General features: G+C 48.2%; 1 protein-coding gene across 1 annotated transcript in view; it reads left to right on the top strand.

The window, feature by feature from the left end:
- CDH13 (cadherin 13) overlaps positions 1 to 15,522 on the top strand; it is a 1,030,117-nt gene that overhangs the window by 911,449 nt on the left and 103,146 nt on the right. Inside the window, exons 9-10 of the mRNA XM_061172291.1 lie at positions 5,104 to 5,286; positions 12,865 to 13,118. Coding sequence (XP_061028274.1) covers positions 5,104 to 5,286; positions 12,865 to 13,118 — 437 coding nt within the window. The remainder of the gene's footprint in view (positions 1 to 5,103; positions 5,287 to 12,864; positions 13,119 to 15,522) is intronic.

Genomic DNA, 15,522 nt, shown 5'->3' with positions numbered 1-15,522 from the left:
CCAATTAAATGAAGTAATGTTACAATCCATAATTTCTCCTGCTCTAGTATGGTAAGTTAATGTCTGTCTATTGTTTTTAAATCACAGAGTGAGCATTGCTATAGAAATATAAAACGGTACTGTTTCATTTTAATCTACTTAATTTTCCATTCTTGAATTACATAATGGGGTTAAACATTGAATAGAATTAATAGAATGAGTATTTAATTAAGCAATAATGAGTTTCTAAATGGATGCTCAAGGAAACTGGCTTTATAGTTTATGCAAGAATCAGATAATGGTCTTAACAAAGACTATAATAATTGTGTTGAATGTTTTCTATATTTAAAGATTTTTTTCTGAATTCTCCCAGGAGTAGATTTAAACATAATCCAGTTCCTTGATTAGACTTCACTTGGCTCTCAAGACAAATTCTAAATGCCTTTCCCTGGCCCACAAGGCTCTGCATAATCTGACTCAATTCTCCTCTGGAGTCCAATAGCAAACAGTTCTCCCCGAGTTCTCCTTTGCTCTCCAGCCACACCCACCTCCCCTCTGGTCCACAAATGCCCTGTGCTTCCTTCACCGCTGGCCTTTGCACCTGCTGTTCCAGATGCCAGGAAGGCTCTCTCCCCTTTCATCTCACTAACTCCTCTTCTTTCAGTTCTCAGGGAATTCTTCCCTAATGACCCTCCCTAGACTGGGTCAGGCACCACCCCCTCTCACCACTCGCCTCAAGCTTCAGACTCTCCAAGAACTATGTTATTTCTTCCCCAACACTTCACATATTTTTATAATTAAACATATGCCATGTCTGTTGTCTTGTTTACTAGTGTATCCCTAGAATTTATTTTTTTATTTTTCTATTTTTTAGAATTTAATACTGTATCATGCGTGGTACACAGAAGCCTCTTGACAAATATTTGTTGGCTGGCTGGCTGGAATATGGATGGATGGGTGGATGGGTGGATGGATGGATGAATGCATGGATGGAGGATGGATGGAGGATGGATAAGTGGATGGAAGGATGGATGGATGGGTGAATGGAGGATAAATAAATGGATGGATGGGTGATGGATGGTAGGTAAATGTAGCTGTGGACACATTACTACATCTAAGGATATATTAGGGTCGTAATGCATGCCGTGAGAATTTCTAAAACATCACCTTCCCGTTCCACTTGGACTCATTTGCCCACGCACTGAAAAGGTATTCTGCACCAGCCTCTTGGTGTCATGAAAAGGTGTCATGGGAGAAACTGCACAGGCTTTTCTCACCTATACATGGCCTAAATATTAATTTTACAAATTCATCCATCCATCCAGAAGATCTTCATGTGTCCAGCACTGTGCTGTGTACTGGGGACCAGGCACTACAAGCACATGCCTGAACTCCTAAAATCAGCAGCAAAAAAAAAAAATGAATTTTTTAGGATCAAAGAAAATTTTAATTTTTTTCCTCACATCAGGGGGGAAAAAAATGAAATTTTTAAAGCCTATGAAAATCAAGTGTGGTAGGAGGGACCAACAAACGTAACGTACCCAGTGTCTTCGAAAGTCATAAGGCATCCCTGCTAGAGATGTTCTGGAGAACAAGGGAGGTCAACCCATCCCTCCTGCCCTGGACCATCCAAGCAAGTGGCAGAATCAGGCATCCGTCACCATGCCAGTCTCTCTTAGTCTCACTCCTGTATAGCTTCATCCCTTCACATTTCCTCTCAGCCCTCACCTTTGATGCCAGGCCCCATTTCCTATTTTAAGACCATTCATTCACTCAACAAGCACCTACTGTGTTCCTTCTATGCACCCAGCGTCATGCAAGGGGTGGAGAGAAAGCCCTGAACAAGACAGACAACATGGAGCCTCCAGCCTCCTCAAATCGTGCTCTGTTCTTCGAGTGTCTTCCTCTCAGCAATGTGACATTCACCTGCCTTGACAAAGTAACTTCTCACCTGTGGACTGGATGTAATGGCATTCGCACCTGACTGACGGTTTCCAGCATCCTCTAGTCTTAGCACTCCCAAACCCACTGAATTGTCTGCCTGGTGTCCCAGGGTACAGGTGTCAGAACAGCCACAGGGACAGGTTATGAGCTGAGGTCTGCTGTGATCAGGAGGGACAGAGAATCAGTCCTCCGGCTCTGGACCACAGCAGGGGGTGGAGGACTGGCCTAAGCAATGGGGCTCTTGAGTGGGCATGAGTAACAGAACTTGTGGAAAGCAGACGTTACTGGAGTCCAGGAGATTTGTATCTGACCTTTGGTTCACTCAAGGACTTTGGACAAACCTCTTCCTTCCTTCTTTCTCTGTGCCTATTTCTTTATCTGCCACCTGTGAGACTGGATAGCACGTGTGTCCCACTCCTGGACACGTGGCAGACAGCAGTAGTTGATCACAGCTCTCCTTCCTACTGATCCCACACGCACTGCAGGCCCCTCAGCATGGGACCCAGGCAGCCTTGCGATGCACAAGGGCAGGCTCTCACATCCTTACTTTGGCCATTCTTGACCTTGAACTCTCATGCTCCTCTATCCAAACTACATATTAGAATTATCTGGGCAGGTCAACAAAACACTGAAACCCACGCCTTACCCCAGACCAACTGAATTGGAATAGGGTTATTTTTTTTAAAAAACAGTGTTTTTAAAAAGCCCTCCAGGAGATTCTAACAGGGCTGGGAACCACCAGTCTAGATTTCAAGCTCAGGAATTCCATAATTTTTGTGATAAGGGGGGAAAGATAGAAGTTAGGCCTAACTTAAACAAGAATCAGAGGAATCAGGTCAAAATAACTGTCTCATGGAGCTGTTTCTGTGTGACAGTACCCTCCACTTCCCTTCACTCCAGCTCCTTTCCATCCAGTGTGCGTGTTCCAGGAATTACCCAGCACCGCTTGTAGGGAAGGGAAACAGCTCACCCAGGTTTGCTGAGTTGTGACAGACAAATTATTTCCCGTCCCCATCCCGTCTCCCCCAAGGCATCAAGATTATGGCTTGTGATTAATGATTTGCAAGTCAATTAATTAATCAGCCACCGCTTTTGAAACCTCATTTCTCAAATTACTTGTCTTTGAACATAAGGGCTTTCTGACATCCTCTTATTGTCTCTAGATTCTCTTTCCTACTAATTGAAATTCCAGGATATTTCTTCTTCTTGTTGTCAGCTTATTGGTATTAATTGTATATAAAATATTTGCAAACAGATTACTATTCACCAGTAGTGTATCAGAGGTAAGCACCAAAACAATACTTTATGCTTCCAGCTCAAAGGAATGTGCTAATGATGGCTCGTGAAATTCTCTATCTGAAAGCTGATTTTTCATTTATTGATTTATTTTTCACCACACCTACTTGCAACAAATATTTGAGATGTGTTACAATAAAAACACAGGTACAACAAAGCTCCAAACTTGATTTATATGTTTCCTTAGAAAATATGTTTCCTTCCTTTTAAAGTCATGCTAGGTGTGGGCAGGGGGTGGGAGGGATGAAATTGGCTTCCTTCACTAAGGAAGATGCTACAATTGAGCAGAGGCTCTGGAGTCAAACACTGGGGTTCCAATCCCCGTCCCTCCATATATGAGCGATGGCAGTGTGATTATCTGGTTACCTTGTCGTTCAGGGTGGGTGAGGCTGTAATAGGGGCGGGGCGGGTGCACAGCCGTTACCACACAACCGTTACCGCGAGACCTCAAGCACAGGAGGGTTAGCAAGAGACACTTAGTGTGGCAGTTAGAGGTTGCTCGGCCAACGGTCCGCCTGGGGTGGTTCTCATGGCAAGAGGTAAGAGGTGGACGGCGGCCTTCTCCCTGGGTCCCTCCGGGCCGTCCCCGGCCTCAGGCGGCGGGTGAGCTGGGGGGCCCCAGGACAGGCTGGGGGCTGTGTCCCGCAGAGCTCCAGAGCCCTTGCCGTGGCCACCCAATGGCCGGGCCTAGGCCTTGAGGCTGCGGGAACCTCTCTCCCATCCCCTCCTCCACTACCTAATGGCGGCGGCGGTCTCCCTAGGTCCCCGGGACCCGGCCCGCTCTGCCCCAACCTTTGGGTGGCCTGAGGCACCTGAGGGCCAGCTGGGTCGTGGGCGCCTGGCTCCCTCAGTGATGACGGCTGGGCAGGGTCTGGGGACCTGGCCCTGAGGGCGCTGTCAGCTGGGCCTGGGCGGTGGTGGGAGGACCCAGCCTGGGTGCTGGACGAACGCTCCCGGGCAGGGTAACTGGACCCCACAGGGACCCCCTCCTCTTAGCCAGGACCTGGACCTCAGAGGGCCAAAGGTGAGCCTTGGGACCTTGCTCTTTCTTGTCAGAACAGAGAGTAACATTTGTTTTGGTGGAGGTTTACAGGAACACCGTGACCTGACGGTGACCTGACCTCAGGAACGAAGGATCCGACACCAAGAAGTCTGCATCAGCTAACCATGCCCCTCCCTCACCTTTCCTGTAAAAGGGCTTCGCTAAAAGCTTTCAGCGACTTCAGGGTTTTTAAGGCATGAGCCATACATCTCCTTGCCTGGCCCTGCAATAAACCTTTCTCTGCTCCAGACTCTGACTTTTTGGTATTGTTTGGCCTCACTGTGCGTTGGGCATACAGATTTGCATTCAGTAACAAGGCTACAAGAACAAATGCAAACAAAAATGCATAAAGGCTCAAACTCAACACAAGTTTGTTTCTCATTCGACAACAGTTCAGGACAGGCTCCCACCCACCTCCATGTGGTGACTCAGGGACCCAAGCTCCTTCCCTCTTGTGGCTCCACCTTCCCCTTGGGTCTCCTGGTTGTCTGCATCCAGGAAGATAGAAGGAAAGGGGTCCAGAGAAGAGGCACAGCTGTTCTCTTAACCCTCAGCCCAGGTGAACCCAGGCCAGCCCTGGCAAACATCACTTCTGCCCACATCCTGTAGGAGGGAATTCAGCCTCATGGCCCCGCATAAGGCTGAGAGAACCTGAAGCATATCATCTGTTGGCACACACAGCATCGTGATCTTCCTCTGTTAGTCTTTATTATTTAATGAGATGGTATGGGTAATGTGCCCAATACCAGGCATATGGTAAGAGTGCCATCAATGGTCTTCACTGTGGTTTTGTTTTGTTTTGTTTCCAAAGTAGTGATAGTAACGGTCTGCTTTGCTTGCAGTTTCAAGCCACAGTCGAGGAAGGAGCCGTGGGAGTTATTGTCAACTTGACAGTTGAGGACAAGGACGATCCTACCACAGGCGCGTGGAGGGCCGCCTACACCATCATCAACGGGAACCCTGGGCAGAGCTTCGAGATCCACACCAACCCGCAAACCAACGAGGGGATGCTCTCCGTCGTCAAAGTAAGGGTGCTTCCAACTGCTCCTCCCTCCTCACCTGAGCACCCAGGGCCCCAGGTCGAGGATAAACCAGCCGCTGTCTCCTCCCCCTGGAATTAAAATGGGAAAAGGCTTCAGCTTAGGGGTGTGCTTGTACCCTCATGGCTATAAAACCAAGTTGTTCTACAGGTTCTGGAAAACCTAAACTTCTGTGTAACCTTAAAAAAAAAAAAAAAACTTAATTTTTAAATGAGATTCTCCATACGCTTGATAATGAATTATCAAAGATATGCAAAAATGGGAGCTGTGAAGGTTTTCTAAAGATCCGTGGTCAGATTGTGCGTTATTACAGTTCTTCTTCTTTTTTTTTTTTTTTTAAAGATCAAATTTATAGAGAGAATGTTTTTTTGCTTATCTCTTTTAAATTTTATTTATTTATTTATTTATGGCTGTGTTGGGTCTTCATTTCTGTACGAGGGCTTTCTCCAGTTGTGGCAAGTGGGGGCCACTCTTCATCGCGGTGCGCGGGCCTCTCACTATCGCGGCCTCTCTTGTCACGGAGCACAGGCTCCAGACGCGCAGGCTCAGTAATTGTGGCTCACGGGCCTAGTTGCTCCGCGGCATGTGGGATCTTCCGGGACCAGGGCTCGAACCCGTGTCCCCTGCATTGGCAGGCGGGTTCTTAACCACTGCGCCACCAGGGAAGCCCCTACAGTTCTTCTTAATCTTTCTTAGCAGAGTCTCAGTTACTGTCAAACACAGCAGATAATTACACACACGGGACGCTTCTCCGTGTGAAACCGCCTGTGAGCACTGCTGCCCAGCAAGCTGACCTCTCTCTGCTACAGGGGGACCGAGAAGGAAAGTGACGATGATGTAACGGGAGGGCTCAGAAATATGGGAGGGAGGGGGGTGGCAGCAGAGCATGCGAGGCTGGTGGTCCCCATGTCCTGGAGGAAGGGGTCTGGGAGGTTCTGGGAGAGCTGCTGCCAGACCAGAACGTCCATCGGAACACAGCTTCTTTTCTGGTGCGTGCAGCAATTTGCCTGAAAAGCAGGGAGCAATCGTGTTTATAGTAATCGTATTAGTGGACCAAGCAGGAACGTTGTTATCTACTCCCTGTGCACCCTCGGCCAAGATGCTTAATTGTTTTCTGTGCCTCAGTTTCCTCATCTGTAAGATGAGGCTGATGGTACAACCCACCGCTCCAGGTTGTTGTGAGGCGCTCACAAGCTAGCATGTGACTGGCACGTGGTGCCTGTGTTCGTGTCCTGGGGCTGCTGTAACAAATGACCACAGACGCAGGGGCTTCAAACAACGCAAATTTAGTCTCTTAACAGTTCTGGAGGCCAGAAGTCCAAAATCAGTTTCACAGGGCTACAGTCGGTGGGGCTGGTTCCTTCTGGAGGCTCTGGGGGAGAATTGATTTCCTCGTCTTTTCCAGCTTCTGGAGGTCGCCTGCATTCCTTGGCTCGTGGCCCGTTCCTGTATCTTCAAAGCAGCAACCCAGCATCTTCTTATCTCTCTCTGACTTTGACCCTCTGCTTCCATTGTCACATCTACTTCTTCCTTTGACTTTCCTGCCTCCCTCTTTTTTTTCTTTTTTTTGTGTGCAGTGTTCTTTAATTTTATTTATTTATTTATTTATGGCTGCATTGGGTCTTCATTGCTGCACGCGGGCTTTCTCTAGTTGCAGTGAGCGGGGGCTACTCTTCATTGCGGTGCGCGGGTTCCTCATTGCGGTGGCTTCTCTTGCTGTGGAGCACGGGCTCTAGGCGCATGGGCTTCAGTAGTTGTGGCTCACGGGCTCTAGGCACGTGGGCTCAGTAGCTGTGGCTCACAGGCTTAGTTGCTCCGCGGCATGTGGGATCTTCCCAGACCAGGGCTCGAACCCATGTCCCCTGCACTGGCAGGCGGATTCTTAACCACTGTGCCACCAGGGAAGCCCACCTGCCTCCCTCTTTTAAGGACCTTTGTGGTTCCATTGGGCCCACCTGGATAATCCAGGATCTTCTACCCAGCTCAGGGTCCTTAGCTTAATCACATCCGCAAAGTCCCTTTTGCCATGTAAGGTAACACACGTTCCAGGGATTCGAACATGGACATACTGGGGGGTGGGGTCATTATTCAGCCTAGCCGCAGGGCCATATAAACGTTTGCACCAACAAAGTTCCACAGCATCCCTGGGGGCAGAACCCGGAGCCACTGAGAATGGCAGATCTCAGAGAAGTTTCCGGCTTTCTCCAGAGGATGAGGGGTCTAGGTTTCTCCCAGGCCCTGTCCTTTTCAGAACCTCGTCTGAACTGAGCCCCAAACGTCTCCCTGAAAAGAGCAGCCTCTGGGTCTTCCCAATTCTTCTTCCCTTGCCAGGACTCCCGGGAGATCCTGACACTGCCCTCCTACATTCAGTGCTATAGTTTCAAAGCTGTGAAAGTCGTAAAAAAATAAAACATAGCCACTGGCTGTTCTCTGAGGCTAGCCCTGTATCTATAAAAGGCATCAGGCAATTTTCCAAACCTGCAGCTGGAAGACAAAGCTTGGGTAAATATACATCCCCACCATAAACCCTGCAGGAGCACTGTTCTCCCGGCCTATGTTTGCTACAGCTTGAGGAAAATAAAATACAAGCAAAGCTAGACTGGAAAAGAGTAATTCTCCTCTCCCCACACTCCCCCTTTGGCCCACAATGCTGTGAGTCTTAAACGTTAGCATATAGAAGAGTCACCTGGAATGCTAGCTGAAATGCAGGTTCCTGGGCCTGCCCCACACCTGCAGGGTCAGAACAGGAGGGAGAGTTGCCCCAGGAGAGCACAGCCTTGTGGACGAGCACTGCCGTAGGACAAGGAATTTCCACCTGCAATTCCTCGGGAGGAGGTGCCCACAGAGCCTGGGGCCCTCCCTGGGCCTCCATTTTACTAGCAAGTGGACTCCCTTTGCTTCAGAATTGGGATGGGGGCATCCCCCCTTTGGCTGCCTGCCACATGAATTTGTATAAAGGGCCTTGAGCTTTCTCTGCTTCTCAGTGCACCTGAGTTAAAGCCCCAGGATAGCCTTCTGGAGGCTGGCCTGACCATGCTCCCTGGGCTCTCCACCTTGCTAGCAACCCAGTGCATTAGCTAGGAATGCTTTCAGTTGTACGTAACCAGATGCCAGGCTGATAGTGGCTTAAATAGTCAGGAGAATTTCATGATCTTCATAACTAGATGAGGGTAGGCCAATCTAGGATTGGCTGGCAGCTCAACGTGTCAGAGAGCCAGCAGGTGGCACCACAGATGTTTCTGATGTTTTCCTCATGGACATAAAATGGCTGTCAAAGCCCCGGGCATCACGTCTTCCTGCTGCTGTGTTCCAAGGCAGGAAGCAAGGAGGCAGCCAGGCAAGTGAGAGAGAGTATATGTGCCCTCGTGGGCCCCTCTCTTCTCATTAGGGGAAAAAATGTCTTTTCCATGGGTCCTCCAGACAAATTCCAATGATGTGTCACTGACCGGATGACACATGCCCACCCTCAGCTTCAAGGAAGGCTGGAAAGTCTGAATCTTTCCTCTGGGGCCTCTGCAGTGAGGGGTGGGTGGACATGGCCATGCTGCAGCCCAACCACAAGCAGCTCCGCCCTATCCAGTTAGCATATGGGAGAACTAGAGGAGGTCTCAGGACTGTGTGGTTTCTGGGGGAGTCCTTCCTCCTACAGGACCGAATCCTAACAGTTCTGCCAGATGAGTAGCCGTGTCCTATTCCAAACTGTCCAAGAGTTACTCTTTCAGCTGAATATAATCCACCCTGCATTTTAAGTCTGTTCTCTCTTTTGTCCTCAGAGGAGAAGGAAGCATTGAGAAAGCAGGCATCCTTGATCCCCAAACCTGTCACAGGCTGAAAACTCACTGTCGGATCACTTCCAAAGCCTCCCTCTTCTGGAGAACAAACCCCAGATTCTTTACCCTTCCCATGAGAGCCAGCTTTTCCAGCCTTGAAATCCTCCAGAACAATGGTCCACACCCTCTTTTGACACTTGATGAAATATTAATCAAATTGCATCTCTGTACCTTTATTGGAAGTGTTTTCAATTTCCTCCCATCCCTGACACAGAGACCCCACACCAGGCAAATCACATTAATAAGGTCATATGCCCGAGACAACGGAGGGCTTCTTAATGCAGCATAACCCAGGGCAGGCCTCGGAAGGGGTGGGAGCAGAGACCCACGTTTCATCAGCTTCTGGTAGACTGGCCCTGGGCATCGCCCCACTGGTGTCATTACACCCAGCTTTGTGCAAATGGAAGTAAGCACTGCAGAGGTCCTCCTCTCCGGAAAAGGCTGGACTCTCTCTCTCTCTCTCTCTCTCCTTCCCTCTCTCTGTGCCACTACTCACATCTGCATTCCTCGGAAGCCAGCATTCTGCTGAGGAATGTCAGCCTCGAACATACCTGAAGAGGCAAGGCAGGAGGGCAGTGGCTCTTCCAGCTATTTCTACCCATATTCCTCTTCCTCACTGTCTTAACAGCCTCTTGTTATTATATCCGATTCCAGGCCAGCCGCTGTGTGAAACACCCAGCATGCATCATCTCCTCTGATCTTACTACAATCCTTGGTACTAGGACTTTACTGATGAGAAAGCTGAGGCTCCAGGAGATGCAGTGATGTGCCTGTGGTCCAGTAGTTATTCATTAGAGTTCTTATGGCCAGGACTTGATCCCCTCCCCTCTGGCTCTGGGAGCAACGAGCGCTTTCTACTACTAAGCTACATTGCTTCCTGGTATGAATGAAGTGGCCCAAGGCAGGACAGAGGGCTGAGTCCCCATCAGCATTACTTGTGGAAATACCACCTGGTACCAAAAGCAGTTTATTGTTATCAGCTTGGATTCTCTCATCAGAATCCCTGTATCGCATCTCGGCTCTGTGCCACTTGTTAGCTGTGTGACTTTGACCGAGTTACTTAACCTCTCTGAAACTGTTTCCTCATCTGTAAAAAGAATCTAAAATCACCTACTATTATGAGGGTAAGGTGAGGATTAGGTGAGATGATGCACACGGGGCCCTCCTAGCACACAGTAGGTGCACAATGAGAGATGGATTATGTCAGGAAAGTAATGAGGGGTTGTGATGCAGATCAAATATTGTATGTATATTTATACATAATATGTAAATATAAGACATATGTGTGAATGGGGGGAGCTGTGGGTACCCCACTGTTATGGGTTAAATTGTGCCTCCCCCCAAAAAGACATTAAAGTCATAACCCCCAGAACCTGTGAATGTGGGCTTATTTGGAAATAGGACCACTGCAGGTGTAATTAGTTAAGATGAGGGCATAATAGAGTAGGATGGGCCCCCAATCCAAGATGACTGGTGTCCTTATGAGGAGGCAGCCATGTGAAGACAGAGACACACAGGGAGAAGGCCAGGTGATGGTGGAGACAGGGGTCAGACTCATGCGCTGCCAGCCAGGGAACGCCAGAAGCTGGGAGAGGCAGGGAGGGCTCCCCTAGAGCTTTCAGAGAGAACATGGCCCTGCCAACATCTTGATTTTGGACTTCTGGCCTCCAGGACTGTGAGACAGTTCACTTCTTTGTACTAAGCTTTGTATGAAGCCACCTAGTGCTTTGTTACCACGGCCCGAGGAGACAGTGGTAAGATTCCCGTGCCTGTCGGGACCCTGCTCCTCCTCCTCTGCCCCAGGCCTGGCCTCACATCTGCTGCCTGTTAAGGGCCCTGCAGAGTGAAGAAACGCAATAAAACCCACCCTGCTGCCATTTGCATCGTGGTAGAAAATCCAGTTGGGCTAGATTCAGGATTCCATAGTCTCAGCATGTTGTCCTTAACTTTATTTCCAGGAAGATGGTGTGTTCCTGGGAGCTGGTATGAAAGAAATCCTCCGGGCCTCGGGTTGCCTGGCTGGGTCTGCCCCGTGCTGGGGTGCGGTCGAGAAGGTTCTCAGGAGAGGTGGACGCTCTGTGTGTCCATCCTGCTCAGGATGCTGCCCGGCAGACTGTCACTACCCAGCACGCCCAAGGCTCAAGTCCCCTTCAGTGTCCTAATTAGGATGAATAACTCTGCTTTCCAAGCACGGCAGCTCCCTGGCCCATGTTTGAAATTCATTTCACTGGGGTTGCATATTTGGGGCTTGACTTGGGAAGGACAGAGATCTGTTGTTAGAAAGGAGGATGAAGTAAATTATTCTTGTGTTCCAGGGATGGAACCACAATATAACTGGGTAGCTCCTAGGTACCAACAGCTTTATATCTGTCAGCTCTTAAAATCTTAATACTGACCCTGTTGGGAGTTGTACTAGGTGAGGGCAGGAGGGGCGGTCCTATTACAGCCGGGAAGCACTTCCGGGGTCAGTACTTCCTGTGTGTGTGTGTGCCTGTGCATATATATATGCATGTGTATTTGTGCGGGTGCACTTTCACAGGTGTGGAGTGCGGGGTGTGCGTGTTAGCTGTAATTATTCTGAGAGATAATGTAATTTTGCCTAAAGCTCTCCCAACTAAACCTGCCCGATTCCAGATTCTACCCCCTGCACCCGTAGAGCTCTTTCCCCAGCTTCACCATTCTCACCTCTGATGCCACATTCCCAGATCCCTTATGACGTGTACTGCCATTTCCTTACTTCTGGTTGAGTGTGACTCACCTCCCTGTACTCACTTTAGTCTCGTCCTTCCAGCAAGAATATCCATTATGTCATGGGTCTGATGAGTTAGCTACTTGTTTTCCCAGTAAACATTAGGAAAATAGCTTGAAATAATAAGTGTGTCCTTATCTCACCTAAATGTCTCCTCACACACACCCCCATTGACAGGAAATGTCACTCGCACTGCATCTCGCGGTTTAGAAAGAAAGTGACCGAGTGAATGTCGTCCATGACATTCTGTGATGGACAGGGCACCATATTAATAATGTCTACAATGGGGTTTCCTTAATATCCTCTGATTTAGTCTACGCAGCAGCAAGGGAGGCGGTTACCATCAGCCCCTTTACAGAATCACCTGGAAAGGGCCTCAGCAGGGTTGCTCATTGGTGGGACAGTCCCAGGCATGGCCATGTATCTGGCATCACTGCCCCCTGCCCAGAAAATGGCCACAGAGCTGCCGAGTCATGGGGACAAATAAAAATGCCCCCCCACCCCGTTTTCCAGTGCCCTCAGGTGGGGAAGGGCCATGCAGCTTAACCCCTTGTGTGTCAGCCTCCCAAATCCTCTTCCCTACATGACACCCTACTGGAAGAATGCGCACCCCCTGGAGCCCCCGTGAGTGCCGGAGTTGTGAGGTCACAGGCTACCGGTGGGAAGGCTTTTAATGTCAGCGCTGCCAGGGAGTCACCTAAAGAGATCTCACAACAACAATACAGGTCTCTGAGACTCATGTAATTGTTGTAAGCTATTTCTCAATCTAAAAAAAGGAACAACTTCCATACCTAATTTGGTATCTGTATGTTTCATACTCTTTTTCTTAAAGAGGACCCCATATTGCATCAAGCTTCTTAGCCCACAAAACCTGGATCCACCCCTGAGCGTCCACACGACTCGGGGACTGTCAGAGGCCTTCGTGCAAAAGCACCTGTCCTTTGTGGCAGACCCGCGTGCTGAGCCCCTCTCTCTGCCTTTCAGCCTCTGGACTATGAGATTTCTGCCTTTCACACCCTGCTGATCAAAGTGGAAAACGAGGACCCGCTGGTGCCCGACGTCTCCTACGGCCCCAGCTCCACAGCAACCGTCCACATCACCGTCCTGGATGTCAATGAGGATCCGGTTTTCCACCCGGACCCCATGATGGTGACCAAGCAAGAGCACATCTCCGTGGGCAGCGTGCTGTTGACGGTGAATGCCACAGACCCTGATTCCCTGCAACATCAGACCATCAGGTGAGTGGGCGGCTGAGTAACCTGAGATGGGAGGGAGGCGGGCAGCAATGGCTTTTCTTTTCTGGTTGCAGGGTCTGGGTTGTCAGGAGCAAACTACCATTAAATTAAACTTGTTAATGATCTGGGTGAGCAGGAAGTTTGTGTCATAATGAAGAGCTGGCGGCTGGTGGCACCAGGGGACCAGGCTCACTAGGTGGGGATGTTGCCCCTGCACCTAATTCCTGGCAGTAGACTAGCCCGGGAGGAGAGTGGCTCCAGGGCTGTGTTCTCAAATGTCCAGAGGGGTCTGCTGGTGCCAAGCACAGTGTGGAAGGGACAAAGAAAGGAGCCGCCACACATGGCCCCTTGCATCTCAGACACCTACTTTATCAGCTGCCACAACTTTATGAGAAAGGCTAACTCCATGTACAATTAAGGGTATTAGGAGTTCAGAGAGGTTCAGTAACTTGCTCAAGACTGCCTAGGTTAGTAGTGGAAGAAATTAGGATGCAAACATTGCAGTACAATCTGCAAAGTCCATGCTCTCTTCTAAGTGCTCTGGACTCTGAACTGTCAGAAGGGAAAGGAGTAGACATTGCCTGGTACTTAGAAATGGACCATCGGGGTTGGGTTTTCCGCTGATGATTGGCAGACCAAAAAAAAAGTTCAAATTTTCAGTGTTCATTTCTTAAGCTCTGTCCAGTACTTCAGAAGAAGGGATTTTCATAATGAGATTTAATTAAATGATCATTATCCACAGTGCATCTCATGCTAGTGGAGATGAGATGCCCTCGCTGGTGCGACGTTTCACAATAGACACGTTGGCACGCAGGTCCAAATGCACGCTTGTCTGCGCTAAAGAAAGTAATTAATCTTCCTCTTCCAAAATCTAATCTTTTCACATGAGGTACCGATAACCAAGTATTAGACGCACTTCAAATAAACATGTCTTATTTTCCTGATTTGAAACCCCTGAAAATGTGCCACCATGTCCACGTCAGCCACAGGACCGTGGAGCAAGCTGGCAGAATTTATTTTCCAACCCCAAAAGGGGATTTATTTTCTACAACAAAACTTTCTGAAATGCCAGACAAACTAGATAAAAGTACAAAATAATACCAAATCCTGTAATAATGTAAATCTGAAGTAGCCATTCTTTTTTTTCCTTTTCTCCTTTTTTTCCCCTTTTCCTGCTCAGTATCTGGCAAAGGAAACATACAATTTAAACATCAAAGAGAAAGCTTTCCTTAAGTACTTAGATCGGGAAACCTGTAGCTTAACAGACTGTAAGGTAGTTGTACAAATTTAGGATGTCTTTAGGGGAGCTTAACTGTTGATTTGCACTTCTACAAAGAGGTGACTCCAGGGTGGGTAGGAAATGGATTTAAATGGGGTTGATGTTGCTAAGCCTGGGACTGTGCCTTTGTTGGGTAACTTGGGATGCTGCCAGACATGAAAGTGTTAATGTGATGGGGAGGGGCTGAGGCAGGTGTCTGGGATCTGAGAATAGAGGTCCTACTAAGGTGGGACAGACAGTGGAAGAGGTGGGTCTCTCGGAGTTCTTTGTTTAAGACCAGCTCTGGCTGACTTAGGCAAAAGGGAGAATTTGCTGGAAGATTCTACACACAGTTGGTAGAATTTTTCCCCACTGGTAACCACTAGTGTTTTCTCTATACCTGTGAGTCTGTTTCTGTTTCTTATATACATCCGTTTGTTTTCTTTTTTTAGATTCCACATGTAAGTGATAACATAAAGTATTTGTCTTCTCTAATTTCACTAAGCATAATGTTCTCTAGGGCCATCCATGTTGTTGTAAAGGGTAGATTTTCATTCTTTTTTATGGCTGAGTAATATTCCATCATATATATATATATATATATATATATATATATATATATAAAACATCTTCTTTATTTGTTCATCTGTTGATGGGCACTTAAGTTGCTTCCATATCTTGGCTATTGTAAATAGTGCTGCTATGAACACTGGGGTGCATGTATCTTTTCTAATTAGTGTTTTCTTTTTTTTGGGATATATGCCCAGGAGTGGAATTGCTGGATCCTATAGTGGTTCTATTTTTATTTTTTTGAGGAACCTCCACACTGTTCTCCATAGTGGCTGTACCAATTTATATTCCCGCTAACAGTGTACAAAGGTTCCCTTTTTTCCACATCCTCTTCAGAATGTATTACTTGTGGTCTTTCTGATGATGGCCATCCTGACAGGTGTGAGATAGTATCTCATTGTGGTTTTGATTTGCATTCCTCTGATGATTAGTGATGTTGAGTAGTTTATAGAATTGAAGAATATGTTTAGAACTGGGCCAAGATTGCCCAGGAACTTGGGCGTTGTTGAGTCTCTAGGTAATGGGACCTGACGGGCTGGCACTGCAGGACCTCACAGGGAGAGTGACCCATCTCCAGCC

Source organism: Eubalaena glacialis, chromosome 18, assembly GCF_028564815.1.
Source record: "Eubalaena glacialis isolate mEubGla1 chromosome 18, mEubGla1.1.hap2.+ XY, whole genome shotgun sequence".
Lineage (NCBI taxonomy): Eukaryota > Metazoa > Chordata > Mammalia > Artiodactyla > Balaenidae > Eubalaena > Eubalaena glacialis.
This window is presented reverse-complemented; position numbering and strand designations above follow the sequence as displayed.